Source organism: Thunnus thynnus, chromosome 5 (assembly GCF_963924715.1).
Source record: "Thunnus thynnus chromosome 5, fThuThy2.1, whole genome shotgun sequence".
Taxonomy (NCBI): domain Eukaryota; kingdom Metazoa; phylum Chordata; class Actinopteri; order Scombriformes; family Scombridae; genus Thunnus; species Thunnus thynnus.
The window spans coordinates 12,811,798-12,832,940 of record NC_089521.1 but is presented as its reverse complement, the minus strand read 5'-3'; the positions used below and the strand labels follow the sequence as shown (position 1 = coordinate 12,832,940).

The window sequence follows — 21,143 nt, the reverse complement described above, 5'->3', positions numbered from 1 at the left end:
ATACCCCTAGTGAGCCCACACACAAACAGAACAATGTATGCACGCATACGCATACGCACAAAGACATGATGACACAAGTGCATAATGGAATTGGATCTCTCTCTAATCATACCAAGAGATATTTTAGTTTGAAGCAGAGGAAATATGCAAAACTGATTCACCAAAACTTCAAGCACAGACACTTAAAGACCTATTGAATTTTAACGAGGCCAGTGAGACTGCCATCCCCGTCTTTATCAGATGGTAGTGGGTTTGAGTGTGTGCTGGAGTGGGCATATGTGTGAGACTGAATTAATGACGTGTGTGTGTGTGTGTGTGTGTGTGTGTGTGTGTCAGTGGATGTGCCAGATTACTAATCAGCTCTTAGACAAAGGCCATATGTGTGCAAGTCTGTGCATCTCTCCCACATATCTCCCACATATTCCCCTCCACGTCTGCGTAACCGTATCAGCAGGAATGTTAGGATTGTCTGGTCAGCAACGGTGACATCATGGCAGCCCGTCGGAAGCAACAGCGAGGCCTCAGCACCGGTTTCCTCCTGGTTGCATCAGCCACACGGTAACAGGCTTTGGATCGATGACACCCACTCCACCCCTGCTTCCTGCTCACTTTATGACTCTCCAAACACTCAATTCAGACAAGCAATTGATATGCCTCACAACCGTATCCATAACAAAGGTTTAATCATTTTCATATCACCTGACTGTGCAGCCTTGTATCTAATCTATTTGCCTGCAGGTAGCAGTAGACTTGAAATGTTTAATGGCCCACTTTGCGGCCTCAAATATAACTTGGCTGTATTGTTATAACAAGTCCTGCTGAGTGACCTGACATAACACATGGGCTTCATTGAAACTCCAGACTGTTCACCTGCTTAAGGTGGTCTAAGGTCAACAGCCTGACATAAATGGCTTGATTGTTTACAAAGAGACAAGAGTATAGCCTGAGGGGAAGCAAACTTGGTGAAGAAAAGTATACACAGGGACCACTTAGTGCATTCTGCTTTTTCATTATTTACATTCAGTGGTTATATAAGCAAAAAAAATCTGCTAACTTAACTAGCCCGACATGTGTGACTACACCATTCTCACTAAAAATCAGTCACTCCTGCCACTCACACACTCCTCTTTCATGTGTCCCTCGTCTATGTGAGAGGTCAACTGTCAGCAAACAGATGCTAGTGTGTGTGTGTGGGTGTGTGAGTGACTGAGGATCCTTCAGGTCATCAGATAGAGTGCACCTGAGGGAGGGGCGAGGAGCCTGTTTTTAGTGTCGCCACAGCAACCAAACACAGAAGTGACCACCTGGTTGGAGGAACCCGAGAAGGGAAGCGGAGAGGGCACCACTTCAGGACGGTTACCATGCCAAAAAATCCACCCAAAATGGCCCGGTTCCCAACACACAACCCATACTGTGTCTGTGCTGCCATGAGCCAAGCAGAGCAGAGAGCGCACGCAGCTGTTGAATCTTTCATGGAACATAAAAAAAGAACTAGGCCTACAGCTCTTATTACAGCAGAGAAACTTGACTTTGTTATCTCCTCATGGTTTTCAATACAGTTTATCCTGTTGTACGTTTAAAAAGTCATGCCAAGCCGACCATGGTTATTTTGAGTTCACTGCCATACAATAACAAATGTCTGGTATGGCACATATTTTTGTGTGCTTGTCCCAAACACACAAAAAAGTAGGTAGTGACAATAGTATGTGATCATACCTGCATTCAATTTGTGAATGATTCATCATCAGTTTAATATCGCTTAGTCTAATAACACATTGTCACAGTGGTAATCAAGAGTTTTTCTAAACATGACAAACGATGTTACCATGGTGACCAATAAAACTGATAAGAGCATCTGTCAAAAAAGAAACCTAGACTAACTTGTATTTAACTTTAATGCAAATTGTCATTGTTTAATTAACACTCTAAACTGTCTTGGCTTCTCTGTTTACTTTATATAATTTTTGCACGATTGAAAACGCGTTTAGCCATGTGTTCAACTAGAAAAGAAACAAAAAAGTGTAAACTTGGTGATCAAAAAAAACCAAAAAACAACTAAAACATTTTTTTCACTCACCTGCTGCAGTCTAATCGTCTCTGTGACTGCCTGCTTGATGAAAAAGGAGAAGAGGGAGAAGAGGAAGAGCGAGACAACCCTGTCACTGTCTCTGTGTGTGTCGTGCTCACCAGCTACCTGATCCACCACAGCCTGTGGAAGAGACAGAGACACACAGAAAGACAGGCTCAGAGCAATGCAGAGGGGAGGGGGGCAGCTGCAGAGAAAAGTGAAGTGGTGCCGCCATTCCCCGTCACCCTGGAAACCAACGCTCTTTCAAAGAAATCGTCCAATGGCAAACACCGGCAATTGTGTTCAGACAAAAAGTCACATGACTGCCCAAACACCACTCCCTATGCACCCAGTGAGAAGGGAAGAGAGAGAGAAAAAAAAAAAAGAAGTGTGGTTTTAGGGGGTGGAGGGTCATCAAGAGGAGGAAAAATAAAGACAAGAGGAAAAAGAAAAACAAGGAGGAGAAAAAAGTAGATAGTTGTTGGGAATTTAAGTGAAATCAGAGGGAACAGGCAGGGAACAGGTCAACAGGCCCGACTCCATCCCGTGACTGTGGGCACACACACACACGAACAAACTGTTTCCACCTTATTTTACTCACAGTCCCATCTTCACAGCAACTTTCTACCAACAGGTTGGCTGCAGCCTATTTCTGTTTTCTAAGAGGAACAATGCTGAGCAGCACAGTGTGACACTAATGGTACCGCTCTTTCTCCAGCTGGCGTACTCAAAATTACCTATCAACTTCCACATTAGGCTATTCACATGCATGTTTTTTTAATAGTGGGGACAAAGTTATAGGCTGACAACACAACCACAGTAAAGATATAATCTATATTTTCTAAAATACGTTCATTGCATATAAAAATCCTAAGAATTAGGCATGCTCTTTTGTTTTTTGACAATTATCTGATGATTGATGCAACATTAGCACTCATAAAGCTGGTTCATGTGGTCTAACGCATTTTACAGGGGTGGTTGTCAGCCTGTGAGTAATTATAGTGGGTGGATTGTCAACCAATCAGCAGATGGTGTTCATTACAAATACTCTGATGAGTAGTCTTTAAATTCAACAATCAGAAAAAAAATGATTGTAAAACGGGCGAGGCAAAGAAATAAAGGAGTCTGTATTTTCAGTGTCTGTTGATTATGGATGGTACAACAATTAAGTGTCAATTAAACACTCCGTCTTGCCGTGACTCATGACAAGACTCAGACATTCCCTTCATTTGGGAAAACCCACAGGGGACACAAGAGTACTGTGGCTTTAGATTTAGAGGCGCTGACCTTCATCCCAGCTGTTTTACACCTGCCTACAAACACAAACCCTGCTGTGCACTGGAGGTCAAGAAGCCTGAAGCTAATCATCTGCAAAAAGCAGCGATGCAGACTTCCCTTTTTCAGGCTGATTCATTTGATTCAATATCAGCAGAGGGCTGAATAGGGACTTGACAATATACTTGCACAGTGGAAGTTATTTCCTCCTATCCCATATTAATCTTGCCACCCCTAAAATCATCCTATGACCCTCGGGCTGGTCCTATTCAGTTTGAGATCCACTACTCCGCAGGTTAGTATTATCTCACAAAACAATCTGCAAAAAATAGCCAACAGCTCCGTATTCTAAATTCATTCAGCTGTTTTACCCTTCATCCTGAGCAAGCCTTCAACAATTTATTTTAGCTATTTTTGTGAGTAGAGAACTATTTACATCAAAGTCTCAAAGTTACTTTTATTACAGTTTACAACAGTGATGTTAGCACTTATTTCTGTCTTAGCTTTAGTCTGCTATACCAGTTAAAATCAAAATCCCTATGAATGCTGTAGTGTATAATGTTATCACTATGCACTATGCACTCTGGCATCTACCCAGGGTAGTAAACTAAATTACAGCAAGGCTTTCCAGCGTAAATTCCCAACAGAACAGCGAGACAATACAGTCTACCAGTGTTAGGCGGCAGGTTATTATACTGAAATCAAACATCTATCACTTTCTCAGCAATATACTGTACACTTGAACACAATCATCTGCCTTGTAATGCATCGTCTCAGCGCCAGTAAATTACCCTACTTCAGCCGTGGCAGGCAGGTCTCATTCTCAGAAAAGCATTTACCAAGTGAAAAGGGCCCAATTACCTCTCTACAGTGTGAATGTGACAGGATAGCTGATGAGCTACAGCAAGAGAAGGTGACAAAGCCAGCAGTATCCAACACATGGACAGCAATGACAAGACTGAGCCTCCGTCATTGATTTCTTTTTAAAAAAAAGGTAATGGAGAGGGCTACCTGAGGATTAACAATCCTGTATCTGCTTGTCAATAGAAAAAGTCATATTCTGGCTCCGGGGCTTGCCGCAGATTCTCTGGATATTCTTGCAGATGGAACATGCCACCAGCAGGTTGGGCCTACTCATAAAAAGACACTAAAAGCAGCCTGCTTTACAAGTTTTTCCTTTCCAGAACAATGACTTACAGTAAACAAAAGTGTTCCACTTCATTAACTAAACTGCACTTACCTGCCTATCCATTTCACTTTAATATCTAACTGATATGAAAAATCCAAACAGAGCCTGTGGAGTTATATTTACAATTTATGAATATGAATTAAATATGTGATTCAATACTTGGTAACAGTGTCACAAGACAATAATGTACTAGATGTGTTGTTCCTCTACCGCTGGTTAGATCAGATGAAGATGAAACACTGCTGACATAAATTGTGAGCATAATGAATTCAAAGAGCAAAACTGACAACTGTATTAAGGCACGATCTAAGTATCCTACTCTCTCAGCTTGATCTATAGTGGATCTAGACTACCCCAGTGTTCCTGTGAGTCGATATATTAGCATAAGGGGTAAGAAGAGGGTGGTGTGGCAATGATTTAGTGTCTGTGAGACTGTGTTTGTGTGTGTGAGTGTGTGTGGGTGTGTGTGATTCTCAGCTGGTAGACAAGGCTTTGTGTTCTCTCGTGTTGAGCAGCTGGCCAGATGAGTCACCACGGAGGGATTTCATAGTGTCGAGGGGAGAAAGGTCAAGCAACTTACTTTACTGTCAACTTTTTGTCCCCTTTCTCATTTCGTTTCCAGCACTATGACTATGATATCCTAGGAAAATACTTAATAAGCATACAAATTTACATTTCGACTGTAGCACTAAGCCTAAATTGGAATCAGATATACATGACAAATCAAAAATAATTTGATTATATAAATATAATTTATCATCAAGATAAATTGCATTAATATTGAGTTTAAATGGACTGAGGGAAATGGTGGTGAGTTTGATCAAAACAAAAAATACTGCAGAATAGCATATTATCTCAGCCTTAATCTCAATCAGTTCCTAATACAAACATTATCTGATATAAGCCGTCAAGGATTACTCAACCAGCTCATCTGTCAGGGAAGACCACGCACTGACTGCAAAAACATTAAGGCTGCCAATTTTCAAAACCTAAATAAAATATGTATGAAATACTTATTGCTAAGACATGAGGCGGCCGCAACAACCATTTACATAGCTGAACTATTCACTTGTGGTTAATCAGTGAAGCGGGAAAGGTAAAGAAAACGGAAGAAAACATTATAAAAAAAACAAGGAAGTAAGAGTGAAGAGGTACAAAAAACAACAGAAGTGGGAGAAGTACAAACAATAGACAAATAATAGACCCACAGGGACAAACAAAAAAACATATTTGAAAATAATATATCCCTTAACTGTCAATGGTTTATCAATAGTTGTACTGTGAAAAAAAAACAATTTGGATGTATTGAAACATCACTAAAATTAAATATCTCAACTGGTCAGCCTCAAAAATATTAGTTATTTTGTTTTTTGTTTGTTTGTTTGTTTTGCCATGGATTTTATTACGCTATTGTTTTGCATTATGATGTAATGTTTACAGGAAGAGCAGCTGCTACCTTGGTAGAGGCTAATGGGGATCCTAATAAATAAATAAAATAAAATCCTGAGAGAATATGCTGTTGAAATAATACTCAGCTGTACAAAAATACCAAACTCTGCACTGACTCAATGCAAAATGCAAAGATTACTTACTTTAACAAGTAGCCTAGACCAGTGGTTTTCAAAGTGGGGTGCGTGGACCCCCACGGGTCCTTGATGGGGTTCCAGGGGATCCCCAGCAAAAACGGGAATAATTTGTTTTCCCTATAATTCCATGTATGACTATTTTGGTCATGGGTTTCATACACTTCCTGTAATAAAACATTTAAAAGCAATTTTATCGGATGGGGGTCTTATTTGTGTCCGTTTAATTGTCCTTTGACGTGATTATGCTAATGATAATTATTTGTGATGTTTGTTGTTGTTGACATTATACTGTGATTAAGTGATATTGCCATTTTCATTTAAAACCAGCTTAATTTTAGCTTCATATTAGTGTTTTTAAAAGCTAACCGTCAACCTAATAAGGTTTCAGTTAAAAACTGGCACGACTTTAATTCAACTTTAAACAGACTTTGATGTGACTAAGCTAATTCAGTCAATTGTCGGTTACTATTTGACAATATTGGCATTATCACTAGCGTTATATGTACCCAAAACAATATAATTTACTAACAGCAAGTTCCTCTATCTGACTTAGTCATAAATTATTCAAGTTACACAGAAGAAGCTCATTAAAAAAGTTTCGTGTCGCAGTTTATCGTCAGCCTGTCAGCATCACCCTGCAGGTGCAGCACCGAGCTGTCGCATCCTTCACCAAATGCTCAAAAACATTTTAATTTCACGATAGTCTGGTAGATAATGAAACACACGGTGAAAACAACTTACAAGTGGTGTAGTGGTCGGGCTTGATACGACGGACAGTCAAGTGCTTCTGATCCCCGTCGTCAAGAGTCCGCTGATGTCAGCCATCCAGGAAGTAGAAATAGTAAAACTTCCGGTCAACATTTTCCAATTAAAGACTTACTGGAGATTAAAAAGACTTAGAAGTGGAAAATGAACAATAAACCTACAGTATACCTAAAGAGAAATGTTCAGTACTGAAATAATATTGAATAAATACTGAATAAGAATGTCAAACTCATATGTACCCATATGTGTGTGTATACAAAATGCCACAGAAACGAACTACTGTAGCTACACAAGATCTTCCTGACTGCCAGTTCTGAGGAACTGCTGGGATTGTAGCTAATTCCATGGTAACAGCTGCATACACTAACATTTTGGAGGAATGGTGACTTGGGAATTAGGTCCTTATCTATAATAATTAAATGCTCTTTAACCTGTGTCAACACATGCCTTTCGGAAGTCCCCCACACACAGCATGTTGGAGGCAGTAATGTGATTCCAAACTATGAGAGCAGTAAAGCTTTCATATTACAGTTAACCTGCGGGTGCAGCAGACAGTTGGCTACACTGTTGAATTATCTAGTGAGCATGTAACAAATCACAATTTTAAATGGGTTACTCCTCTTTGAAACGTACCCCTCTTGCACTCTCCAGACTTAAACAGATATTATCTAACACTGAGACATCATTCTCAGATACCAGAGGTATTTATTTCTGGCAAAATGTTGCACTGATGCATGAAATGTTCTCTTCAGAATGTATAACATGTCAGAGCATGTGTTTCAGCTCAGTGATGAGGTTCAAGTGTTGGAGGTGGAAGGTTGTTTCTGCTTCTGTAATAATCTTTTCATCACGTGAAACTGTCTTTGATAAAGGTTTAAACTGTTGGCTATTCAAAAGCAAGAGAAAACATCCATGTGTTGACTGATGAGATTTGTTGGCCAAAACATTTCAATAATAAAGTGTAGCCTATTGCGCTATAGCACTATTGAGATGCTTTGCCCAGATACATTTAAGTAAATTATTCTTAATTAATACTGCCTCAAATGTTTCACTTTTATCTTTCTGGGCCAAACATTCCCTAAACTATTGAATCATGTTTATGTAGTGGCACGTAGCTTTACCAACGTGTGCAAAAACTAAAGTTTGTGTTCATCACATAAATTACATTTACTGCTCTACCATGAGACATTCTGGAGAAGACACATCTGAAAAAGAATCACTGAGCAGAAAACTACAACAGCTGCTATTTGCTTTGTTCTTTTGGAATAGATTATTAAGCACACTGTTAAGCCCTCATAAGCTTGCCAAGATACTGTAAAATTGATGCATGCAATATTAGTAGGCCAGAAAACAGGTTTCTATCCCAGTCCCACAACATTTCTTCTCTTCCTCTCTGACAACAGGTAATCCCTAGTGCCTCTTGCTTCACATAGTTACTGAACACATGACCTTGAAACAGGATGAGTGGAAAATGAAGTATTAGCTCTGGTGTATCCATTCAGCTTAGCATAACTATGAGTCAGAGGGCTATCTTAACATATCATTGCTGATATAATTACTCCCTACTATTTATCTTGCTGATATAATCTCTCCATACAATGTGCAGTGGTTGTTTTGTATTTTTTAAAAATCACAAAAACACAAAAGTTCATTCAGTTGTATAGTGGTTTTAGTTAAGAACTCTATTGGCTCCTATGTTTAAAAATGGACTGTTTGTGAGTAATTTTATACCCTCTGTATACCATTATGGACAACATGTCTGCATTTGGTTGTCAAAGTGTCAAAGGAAAATGAGTTATGCAGTCTAAATATCTTGCAGTGAATGGAATGTTCTTCCAGCAGGATCTTGTGGTCTTGCATACAGTACTATACAAACAGCTCCTCCTGGGCTTGCCTGAACTCATATTGTAGGTATTTCCAGCTTCCGCGTGATAGGAAAAGTGACCCGTCTCAAGTCAAAACACGGAGGTTTCCTACGGCGATAAAACAAAAATATGCATTCTCTTTCCATAACAGAAAATGTTGGTGTGTGGCTTGTCATAAAGTGTCTCCTTGTAATTTATCTACATTCATGTTGTTGAATGCACCTACAGTCTGAGCGCCTAGTACTATTGCCTGCAGGAAGATAATTATATGAAATCTTTTGGACAATTCTTTGATCATATCTGATCATATCAAGCACACCTGCTATTTCTACTTAGGTTTACAGCATGTGTTGACAAAGTTTTCTCTACTTCAGCGAGTCAGAGATGTATGCATTTTCTTAACCCTTGTATGTGTGTGAAAGGGATTCATGTCGTTCTTTTATACTCTGTTATCTGTTATATTCGCCTTTATAGCATCTTTTTTTATAATCAACTCTAGGGAACAGGTTTTACAAAGCAAATTTATGAAGCAGAAGCACTGCAGGGCTATAATTGTCTTTTTAATTTGATTTTTGGTTTAAAAAAGACCATCTCTACGGGCCCTGGCTTTTCCACAGCAATGTTTTATTGGATGAAAGACTGTAGAGGCAAGCTTCCTAAAATAATGTATTTCCTAACTCAAAATCATTACTGAAAAATCATTACTGTACTGAAAATGTTGTTTCACTACATATCAGACTTATTGGAGTTTGTTTTTTTTAGAATTTCAGCTGTTCTCACAATATTTACTGTCTGAAAGGCATAGATAGAAAGCAGGCCCTCTTGGTTTGTCACGGCATCTGGTAATGACTGGAGAGAGGAGGAAAGCTTCTCACAGGCCAGATTAGGTCCCCGGTCCTGACCAGCTGTGAGAATGATCCCTTTCACAGAAATTACAAGACTATTCAGAGAGACTATGTGGACACTATCCCATTTTCCCACCATAAAAGACCCCTACTTTCATTCCATTCTCCTCCATCTGTGTCTTCAGATGTAATAGTACCAGTGAGATGGGAGTGTGTCTGAAAACACCTGACAGGGAGCGAGAGAGTCAAGCAATCCCACAAATGAACCAGCTGTGTGAGAAGATGATCAAAGTAGGTGCAGTTACATGATGGAAGGACTCAGTGGAAACTGAAGATAAGAAATGCATTAACATGTTACATAAGAGCTGTCTCATGATTGAGCGGCTACGCACATGTTCACGCACACCAAACATTCCTGTGTCTCCCATGTGTATATGTCTTAATACAAAACTGTGGTGAAGAGTATCATTCAGTTCTCTCAAGGTTTAATCACAGCCATTATTTACATCATGGTTCTGTTGACAGAACTGAAGCATGAATGACAGGAAAATGGGAAGTGCTTTCTCATGTGTGTCTGTGCGTGTGTGCTCAGGTATTCATGCAAAAAGACTGGGCAAGTTTGGAAATGTTAGGTTAAAATCCATGTTAAAATCAGTGTTCAAAACAGACCACTAGTCTCAAGACTATATACCCTTAAGAAGTACTTAGGTATTAGATGTGGCTCTCTCTGGTCCTCAGCCACCCAGACACTGCAAGTGTCTTAGGACAGAAAAATCAATCTGATGTTGTCCTTTAAACTGCAATGGATGAGTAATTCCCCAATGCTCTCAGAAAACAATAGGATATGTCACAGTTAGAACATATAAACGCTAGATGGATTTGATTTGTTTCAGTCCATTACCCATGCTGTGTGGCAGTATGAAACTCTTTCTCCTGTAGCAGTGTGCAAGGCCAAAGCTTGTATGCTTTATATATTTATATTGTAAATCACACTCACTTTGATGTAAATGCTGCCTTGGATGTGTCCAAACAGGCAAGAAAAGGAATGAGTCTTGACTTTCAAGGTGGTGGGTTTAAAAGATTGTTTGAAGTGATGGATTCAGTTTTTGAGTCAATGTTTACAGATAGTGCCCTCTAATGGCAAAGTCAGATTATTACACAATGAATATCAGGACAGTCACCAGCAGGAAACCTTGGGTAAACCTTACTGTTTCATACTATTTACTATCCAGCCCAGCTTTCATAAAAAATTCAGCTTTTTTAATTGTGTAAACACAAGGTAGCATTTGAGTTATAATAATTCAATATTTCAACCTGAGGAATACAAATATGAGGTATTAATTACACCATCCTTTAATTTCCATCCAGCTAAAACATCCAACAGAAAACAAGCAACTTATTAATATTAAAAGGTGTATGTCAGTATAGTGATTTTGCATCAGTTACACTGTTACTCATGTTAAGACACAATGAGTCCACTGGGTGTCATAGTATGTTTTGGCAGTTCTGCGTATGAATCCAAGCCTCAACAATACCGAGAAAGACTTCAGTATCATCTGGATCTTCTTTTTAAGAGAGAGAACAGTTTATGGTAAACCAAAAGTAATCTCAACAGACCTCAGAGTGGTGTGGGAATGATCCCCTCAATGGCTTCCATGCTACCACTCTTTTTCTAAGGGTATAATATAGTCACACTACTGATCACTGGTCAGCCAGCCCAACATGAGCCCGTTCTGGTGTCAGTCTAGGTGTGAACTCTCTCTGCAGGGTTGAAATATGGGGTGCTGGTGATGTTTCTGTAGAACTGCCCTGGCCGTGTGAGGGCGAGTAATCACTGGTCTGTCCAGGAGTTTGGACATCTGATGCTTGTTGCCGTTCTTTACACTGAGTACGTCCATCTCCACACTGAAAGACAGGGAGCCTTTCTTTAGAATGACTTTGCATAAATGTTGAGGTCACCTCAAACTGTTACACACGGCTAATTACCAGCTATTCAGGCACAAATAACTGAAAAATTAAACTATAAATGATTATTTCCTCCATTTGTCACATTTTGTAAACACTGACTTTATAAAATAGTATTGATTTCTCCAGTTCAGTTCCAAGTTCATATCAAATAATTTGGTTATGTTCTGAAAAGCATTGCATTTTCAAATTAAGATCCTCAATTCTAAGAAAACATATGTTATAAGGGAGCCTTAAATAGCAAAAACAGAATTAAATCTAATATGTTTTAACTGTAAAAATACATATACAATGGTATATAAAAGTAACATTTATTAATGCCATACCATGAATCCATGTGCCCTCCACCCTCCATGGTTGCAGGTGGGCGAGGTATGTGTGCAGGCGATGGTAGTAGAGGCACTTTGGTCCTGGTCACCTGCTGGATGCTCTTGAAGTTCAGGTCTGTGTCTGCTGTACTCGTATAGGTCCCAGGGGGGCGCCCTACACTGCTAGAATGAGGCAAGCGTTCTGAACAGGCCTGGCTGAGTCGAAGTCTACGTGCACGGATTCCAGGTAGCTTCCGATGACTAGAAGCTGCTGTGGCACTGAGAGGGGGAGAAGGGGACAGCGTGGTGTCTGGAGACAGGGACAGTCGAGACACATCAGGGGATGAGGCTTCTCTGTTAAGCAGGTCTGAAAACAAAAACAAAATCATCAATCTGAAGACATTAGTTATATTTAAAATAAGTTCCTAATTTCAGCAAATCTGTATTTCCCATAAGGCATTACACTTTATGTCTTTATTTTCAACTTAGATTGACACATTATCATTAGATTTAGTAATTTGCTAATGTTTTTTATTCATTTTATAAGCAAAATGTTAATTCAGTAAGTATTCACCTGGTGAAAAAGACCGGAAAGATGAATCTGGTGAGGCAGTATCTAGCTTGTCATTGTGCTTCTCCTCACTGTTTTCTTCATCACTACTGTCATTCCTCATACCACCAAAACCTTCCTCTTCATAACCATCTTCCTCATTCTCTTCCTCTTCCTCATCACTATGCTGAATAGCCAGTACTTGTGGTAATCTTTCTCTCTTTATTTCCTGGAGGCGCCTGGAAAACAATGTAGGTAAACATTTGTGCAGAGGAAGCCAGGTTGACAGTTAAAGCCGGACACACACAAGAAGACTTCTAAGTCATAATTGGTTGTTAAGAGATGCTTTTTCGCACAGTTAAAGGTCCAATCCTTGACAGGTATACAGTACTTTTCTTCCCCAGCCCCATCACTAGTTAATAGTAGTTCAGTTATAATCCTTGTAGCAGATTGTACGCAGACAGGTTAAAATACCAATTTAGCATCCAGCTTAAGAAAAGGAGAGAGAGGTGTGTACATAGTTAGTACCTGCTGTGCTGCTCCCTCCAAGCTCTAAGCTCAGCAAACAAATCACTGCGCTCTTTCACATTAGGCTCCTCAAGGTCATATGTGTGTTCTGGCACATGGATGGGCAGGTCACAGGGGGTGAAAGTAGACCTTGTGGGTGCCGTCTGTGAGACAGAAATGAGGGAGAATGAGTAAGAGGCACAGGAGAGGAAGCAAGGAAACATAACAGAAGAATAGAGCCCTATCAATTATGGATGGATAGGTGGGTAGTGGTCAGACAGAGAGGGAGCGCAATCACAAGAGGGGCAGACTGTACAGAAGAGGTAAGAGGAAGACAGCAGAGGCGTGTATATGCTAGTATGACAGATCACATGGCATTGGAAGTGAGAGTCCCATCTGTCAAGTCCCACTGACACTGCTGCACCCTTCACACATCTCCATCCCCTGTGTTCTCCCACCAACATGCCTGTCCTCTCAGGTTTCTGTCCTCCCGCTAATAATTAGCTCCCTCTGTTTATACTGACATGGCATTAAAGAGATGAGCTGGTGGTGCCAGACAGCCATAATGGCCTGTCAAATCCCATAAAGCTTGTTGTTCCTTTCAGGCGACACTAAATGCTGTTCTGTAAGGGAAACCGCATGCAAGAAATTATAGATTGACGTGGATTAATTTGATAACTGATAAGCAGAGACCTGTTTTTCCGTTTTGTTTTAGAACAAAATGTTCTTTCACTTAATTGAAGAAATTTTGTTTCTTCAAACAAACACCACCTACCCTCAACTTTTCACGCCTTGCTCGAATACCCTTGACAGGATTTCCACAGAACAGGATCTTGCCAGCTCCTACAAAAATCAACATTAGAGAGAAGGATTTCAGTGAGTCTAAGTTTCATGACACAAGAAAGTCCACTTGGTGGCACTGTTGAGTAAATATTGCAGTTCAGAATGTTTTTCTGCCCAGGAGGGTGATACTAATCAGAAAAAAAGGAACTGGCATTACAACTAACTACGAAACTAAGAACGAAAGCAGCAACAGTGACAAGTTCATAACACTGAAGAAGCTAAGACATTGGGGCTGGATGTAGAAGATCTCACTGTGGAAACATCAGTGTGAAGAACAGCCACTGGAGTGCCTAACCATGCGTCAGGATGCTGGTGTCTGCTTCCATTGCTGCTAAGTCTGACTCTGCAGAGCCAGGTCTGGATCCAGAGGGGGAGAGAACTCCAGGCCTGGTCGCTGACATAGGTCTTGATCCAGTGAGGGGTCTGGAGCCCGATGATGAGAGGGGCCAGATGCTAGAAGCAGGGCGCCTGGCAGAACTGGGTCTGCTATAAGGACATGCACCGTCTGCTGTCTCCCCTACCAAGACAAAAGTTAGTGGCCCATGAAATACACAGCTGTAATTAACTGGTCCACATTGACACACTCAAAACAACATACACACACCTTCTTCAGTAGCAGCCTGAGAGGAGTTGCAGTCTCGGATGGAGTTTCGCAGAATGGCCCAGTCTTCTCCCATGTTGGTGCTGCAGACCAGCCCATCATCCTCCACCCTTACATCGTCTAGGTAACGCAGCTGAGGGACCAACTCCCTCACTGCAGCCCGATAACTATAGTCAGTCATCTGGGTAGAAGACGGAAATGAAAGAGAGAGCAAAAGAGAAATGGAGAGGACACGTTTGACATGTGGTATCAGTTAATATCCAAACAATAATGATATAAAAGACTCAGATCTGCGCTTCACATCAACTAATCCAATCAATGATGTGCTTGGTACTCCAGTTGTCTCCAAAAGATGGAATAAATGCACTTCTAATCTAAATTATATTCCATTATAGCTATACTGTACTATAGCTTTAATGATTAATGCAAAGGTGGAACACTACTTAATGTGTAAAGAGCTTATTAGCAAGGCAATCAACAGCATCACATTAGGATAATACATTTTAGTTAACCTTCATGCTCTCCTTTTGCACTTAGTCTTGACGGTGATGACGCCTTAATGACACCTTAATCTTTGAAACTTAAAATATGAACAAGCAGGCAGAAGACATAAAGCTAAGCAGGTTAATAACTAGTGCTACTAAAGTCCATAATAGGCACTTTGCACTGAGGTTTGGTCTTTTATACGCACAGAGAGGAAGAGCAGAGTGAGTCCAGCAAATCACTGAGCTACTGAGCGATCAAATTAGAGCTGGGCAATCCTGCCCTTCACCAAACCACACAGATGCAGTGAATGAGAAAAGAAAGTGAAGAGCTGGCAAAGAGGAAATGAAAGAGAAAAGATGAGGAGAATGAGGGCTGGGTGAGAGGAAGTGAGCGGATGTGTGCATTCGTGTGTGTGTGTATGTGATGGAGGGAGAGCAAGAGGAGTGATAGTTTGGCAAGAGAATTGGCAAGAGAGCAAACCCAAGAACCCCTCAGTCACTACAAAGCGCAGGCCTAATGCATATTCAGCTCAGCATCTCCCCTCATTGCCCTAGTTTCCTAATTAATGCTCTGCTGGTGGGTGTAAATAAACACATTCACAGTGGCCCAAAAACTCACAGCACACTGTGTCTCAAATCAGCGGAAGGTGGAAATGCAGCTTCTACCAAGTAAATGCAGTCATTGAAGAGCTGCCGCATGCACTGGATATTAACATCATTTAATCAATGAATTATGTATTAGCCAGTTTTAAAATCAAAATTGGCACTTTAATGTAATAATAAAACTTTGTGTCTGTCTCATGATGTCTCCACAGAAGAGCGTGCCAGTTATCTGGCTGGCATGTTTGATTATTTTGATGTCTCCTGTTCTCCCACTGTGCTATCTGATGTGTTGAGAAGCTAGATACCGAGCGGTGAGATCACACAGATACTCAGGACACGCTCAGGACACGCTAATTACATTTTAGTCATTATCTGGCAAAGCCATGAGGGCTGACAGGGTGCTAGCAGAGGACAGAAAACTCACTGTTAAATGATACGTGTATCAGACCCACCAGTTTCATTTGCAAGTTAGTTTTTACAACATCAACTGAATACAACACTTCCTTTTCAGCAACTCTGCCAAGATTCTTGCTCAAGCTTTATTCAGCTCCAACCGTTCTCTGTTTTGTTATTTCTATTGCCAGGTTGCTGTGGCTCTGACTCTTGCAACACTTGGTATTGGTTGCTTTAAGTGGTGTGGATCTAGGATTGGAAGTGTATTCTGCTGTTGTGCTCACAGTATGTTCATCTGGATACGAGCATCTGGGAAATGCATAAGGAACACACAGAGAACAGATAAACACACCCATATCTCCATCAGATGTTCACCTTGTATTATCATCCCAGCATGATGACACAATTGCTGATTAGAGATAATTGTTTGTCTCGAGTACAGCGCAGGCAGATACATGACTTCTGCAGCTAATTCTGGCTCTCCCTGATGTCTCCAATTCCTCTACACTCTCTTTGGAACAATGCTTATTTATCAAATATCTGTGCCTGCTGAATCACAGAGGACAAACAAGGACAGACAGATAGGTCTGCTGAAAAAATTTTGAGTGAAACCTGATCTGTGATGCCTCATTCAAGCGTCATCGCTTTTCGCAGGTGGTGATAAATGTATTTTATTCAGTTTTATGCTAACAATAACATAAGCACAACATTCACCTACCTGGGTTGCAGTGGGGTTTGGGCGCATACACACAGGGTTTCCACCCAAGGTGAGGGTCTGGAGTTTGTTACACAATCCCAGATACTGAACCTGGACCAGGTCGTCAACATCATTTCCCTCCAGATCTAACAGCTGCAGGTTCTCCAGCATGCCAACCTGGCTCAGGTCTGACACACCGTTATAGGCCAAGTACAACTCCTGAAACATACAGCGTAGTACAGATTGGAAGACAAACATGAAGAGATGGAGGAGAAGAAAATCTGGCTTACTGAAAATTCATTAAACAAACAGATATGTAGTCTAACATAGACCAATACTGTGGATACAGCATGGGAACATGTTAGACACACACAGTTACCTGAAAGTGAATCAGAGAGACAGATATTGTATCCTCCCATCTAATAGCAACTGCGATCTTAACAAGCTCATAAGAACTCTGATCTCTAATGAACATCTATTATGTCATTACTGTCATATAGCTATATATCAGATGTGGGAAAGCATGTGCTATGAGAGGATATAACTTGGGTTACTGTTAGAATTGTATAAACCTTTGTAGACATTTTCTCCAGTGGAACATGCAGAAAATTACACATTTACACATTTGAGGATTGATTTGAAAAATGTATATATGAGAACACCTCGAATTTCTTTCTTTTGATCAATATACATATAATATTTCTAATTTAATTTTTTCAACCCCAAACAGAGCCATCTGTAACCTATAAACTCTACCTTGAGAGAGGAGAGAGTAGAAATCCCATCTAGGTCTTGTAGGCAGCAGCGAGACATCCACAGCACCTGCAGGTGGGAGAGGGTGGTTCCCAGGTCTCTAAGGAGACAAAAAAGCACAAACTTGATTTTGAGGTGGGGAAGGGCCTTACACAGTACCATGAATCATGGGAAAGGCTATCCAGCCCCTTAGCCACTGACGCTAGATTCTCCTTCTTCTTCCTCAATATGCAGGCCTCTCCTCTGCCTCCCACTTGTCTCTACAGCACACCCCTCCACTGACCCCACCAGCAGAGTCTCAATGAGTGTATCTCCAACCCTGTAACACCCTCTGCTCCCACAGCCCAGAGCAGGAAATGCTATCAGAGGCAGTGCACGTCCGGCTGACTCTGCTCTGCTGCTCTCAGGGTGGAGCAGACAGTTCATTCTGTTTGTACTCTCTTATCCCTCAGCTGTCTCTCGGGTAACAATTCTCCACCTGTCCTAGTATAAGGACAATTTACCATGTGTGTGTGTTTGGTGTGTGTGTCCCATCCTGGAGGTTTATTGCTTTTCTTCTATCCAATTTTGATGACACAGCTGCAATCAAAGGACAAGAGAGACTGTGCACATTTCCTGTCTTCTTCTGGGACTATCCAAATGGACAAATTTGAAAGCTGAGACGGCATAAACCCCTCTGTGTCCTATTGTGACACAGGTGGGTGAACCTGTTCTCTACATGTATCTTCCTCAAGACTGAACTGAACCGCAGATCTGTTGGTGTCTGGTTTACAAGCAGCAACATGCACCTTCTGTACCGAAACATTCTACTACAAGTCCCAGTTGGAAAACCTTGGCAGAGGCAGAGCAGAGCTCAACACCTGCACTGCAAACACATCACACTTTTGCATCAGGTAAACTTCGTAGTAATGACTTCTGACCCATTATTCTGCTTCTAAACGCTGTCTTTTTACAGCTTCAAAGGCCTCTAACTACTGAGTGCCTTCTTGCACACATGTGACCAGTGCAAAGCATGTGTAATGGAAAGACCTGAACTTGCTTTGTCTCTAAACATGAACTAAATATGAAATGGGGTGGATATTACTTTTGGTTTCAGGATTTGTAATATTTCATGAGGTAATTGACATAATATGAGTGTGTCTTGGGTGTGTGTGTTTGTGTGTGTATGGGTATGACTTAAGTCACTTTCAGGAACACAAACCAGACTTAAGACCAGTTGATTGGGGATGGCTTGCGCAATTGTGGACAAAAGCTGCGTCCCCTATTTGGGGGGCTAGGTTAAGGTTAGGGTAATGGTTAGGGTTAGGCAAGTACTGGTTATGGTTGGGGTTAGGGTAAGTCTCCAGGAAATGAATATAAGTCTATGGTAATACCCCAAAAGTGACTCAAGTAAACATGTGTGTGTGTGTGTGTGTGCAAACGCGAACATGCGCTTCTATGAACAGGTTGTTTTTCAAGATGACAAACCAGGGAGAAAAAAAACAAGATGACATTTCTGTTATGTAACTTTGCACTTACCTTACTGACATGATCATGCTGTTGTTCATTCTGAGCTGCACCAGCTTGGGCAAGTAGGCACCTACAAAATGATCAGATAAGCCATTTCTCTCTATTTCATGTCACAGTAGGGTGGTTACTTTATTGGGTTTTAACCTGGCCACCTGGTTTAATTCCAAATGCACCTCATCACCTCATCACTTCAAATGGCCAAAAAGAAGAGTACTTCCTCATGTATAGACAATGCTTTGTCATGCCTGCACTTGTTGTGAAATCTAGGATTTTCTGAGGACAAAGGTAAGCGTAATGAAGATGTTCATCTATCATTATCGGCTCAGTCATCTTGCACTGAGGTTGGCACACCTGACAGGGAATCTTGTTCTGATACACTTTGTGCGTCATAGCAAGTGTTTTTATTTGGCTCTTATCTAGTTCCGGTTCATGGTTGTCTATGTTGTCATTATACCTACTTATTAAACATCATCACTACACAGAGTGTAAAAGTTTTTATGTAAGACTTTCAGCTTTTAAATCTGAATTTATATGGAATAGGAGTTTCTGCGTGTGTGTCCATATAAGGAACACTAGATATAAAAAATATAAATAGGAAAATATACTTTGCACCTGTGCAATATGTTTTGAGATAGTAAGCCATGATTTAAAAATTGATGCTTTGATGTACTGTTTATCTTACCAAAGTTACCCAGTGTGATTTCTTGTGTGTCTACGCAGACCTCCAGTGAGGTCACCTGAGAGAGGTCCGGAGTTCCACACATTGATTTCTGTAAGGGACAGAAATGAACTAAAGTAGATTACACCAGCTTATCTGTACTGTTAATACTGAACAAGATCTCATCAATTATCCAACAAATCCAACAAAATAGTTTAGTCATTTACAGTAATATTTATAACAAACATATAACTGTTAATCTCATGTAACAAATTATGTGAAGCCTGTGGTGTGACCTGTGGTGTGTAATGAATCTGTGTGCCTAACTCACCTTGAAACATGTGTTCAAGCAACACCAACTAGCTAATTCAGCTGACAAGTTCTTTAGTGTCTATGAAAGCTACAGCCTGCCAAAAATAACACCGCAGATGACCATGGATGGGAAATATTTTGTGCTGCATGCCTTTTGGCTCTCTGTAATGACAGCAGCGCACATGCACCTTGTATCATGATTGTTGTTTATGTTAGGTGCTTATGTTTAAAATCATTACTATTGGCTGATATATCATTAATGGATTTTTAAACTCCCAAATAACCAAATCCAGTGTCAGTCAGGCCATAATGTTGACATGAGTAATGTTGTTCTTCAACCCCCGTTCACACATAACTTGGAAGGAAGCTACATAAATGCTCCAACCAGTGCTGTAAAGTATACCAAAATAAAGACAAGTAATCTCAGATAATATAGTTAAATTACCTGCTAATTATGCATATAGACTAGCCACATGATTAATACAAAGACAAGGGAGAACAGGCTGTATCAGTGGGATGAAAACTAACTATCCTTAGGCACTTCTACAAACTGACCAGCTTCTCTGGAGAAAGGTGAAGCTCCACTTCTGTTTCAGAGTCCTCACAGGGTTTCATGGCAGGAGTTGGGTTGATGTGGCCTGATCCACTCAGCTCAGTCACCAGGACCCGTGCTGTACCAGGTCGGACCTCCTGGGGCACAGACCCATGATAGCAACTCATCCTTCACAACTACCTGAAATAGAAGATACAAATATCTTAACAACAAGGTCGACAGTCTTTTGCTAGAAAAGCGAAGATAAGATTTAACTTAACGCTAGCTAACCAAATACCACGGTAACAAACTAGCGTTTACTGCAATGTTAAACAAATTGTTGATTCTAACGATATGTGCCTCAAACAAAACATTACATACTTGTTTTATTTCAAATATATTTTACCTGTTGTAGGAAACTGCAGTCTAAAAAGATAGTGCAAACATTTTTCAGACTGAGAGCAATTTGACAAGCAAAAGTTTGCTTGACAACCACAGGCGACTTCCTGGATACGGCACTCAGAGACCCGTGGCTCCCTGGGATATGTAGTGTTCTTGCACTAGAGCAGTTAGCGCTGACGGGAACGCTTTCAGGCTATAATAAACACAACACAAAGACTAAAGCCTTACACGTCGTAATAAATACATTTTAAAATTAAAATGTTTTGTAACTTAATGGAGATCCCTGTCGTGTTCGTGGCATCTTTGATTGACCGGCGGCACACTCAGGAACTACACAGTTGAGGTTAACACCAATATGATAATTAATATTATATTATTATATAACACTCACCCTAATTATCTCATCAATGTTATGAAAGATGAATTTGGAAA

At 40.6% G+C, this 21,143-nt stretch overlaps 2 protein-coding genes across 3 annotated transcripts in view; both read right to left on the bottom strand.

Moving 5' to 3' along the window:
• Positions 1–6,940, bottom strand: part of rassf7a (Ras association domain family member 7a) — a 35,543-nt gene extending 28,603 nt beyond the window's left edge. Inside the window, exons 1-2 of one of the 2 annotated variants that reach the window (XM_067589322.1) lie at positions 6,860–6,940; positions 2,078–2,209 (exon numbers count right to left, since the gene is read on the bottom strand). The gene's annotated coding sequence lies outside the window, so the exon portion shown is untranslated. The remainder of the gene's footprint in view (positions 1–2,077; positions 2,210–6,859) is intronic. The other variant, XM_067589324.1, reaches the window with a different exon arrangement.
• A 3,751-nt stretch (positions 6,941–10,691) lies between these two features.
• On the bottom strand, positions 10,692–20,893 carry lrrc56 (leucine rich repeat containing 56). The gene is made up of 13 exons (XM_067589321.1): positions 20,716–20,893; positions 20,333–20,510; positions 19,490–19,577; positions 18,817–18,877; positions 17,302–17,398; positions 16,567–16,764; positions 14,371–14,548; positions 14,062–14,283; positions 13,699–13,766; positions 12,945–13,087; positions 12,441–12,655; positions 11,885–12,233; positions 10,692–11,498 (listed from the first exon to the last, which is right to left on the bottom strand). The coding sequence occupies exons 2-13, from the start codon at positions 20,495–20,497 to the stop codon at positions 11,333–11,335; spliced, it is 1,950 nt and encodes a 649-aa protein (XP_067445422.1). The 5' UTR covers positions 20,498–20,510; positions 20,716–20,893; the 3' UTR covers positions 10,692–11,332.
• Positions 20,894–21,143: the final 250 nt, after the last annotated feature.

Bases quoted from the DNA above. Each gene is read 5' to 3' on its own strand.
- lrrc56 (XM_067589321.1), bottom strand. From the start codon at position 20,497: ATGAGTTGCTATCATGGGTCTGTGCCCCAGGAGGTCCGACCTGGTACA. The intron at 14,549-16,566 runs GTAGGTGAATGT...TCTTCTACCCAG, and splicing joins CAAACCCCACTGCAACCCAG to ATGACTGACTATAGTTATCG. The intron at 11,499-11,884 runs GTATGGCATTAA...CCTGTCTTTCAG, and splicing joins GGAGGGCACATGGATTCATG to TGTGGAGATGGACGTACTCA.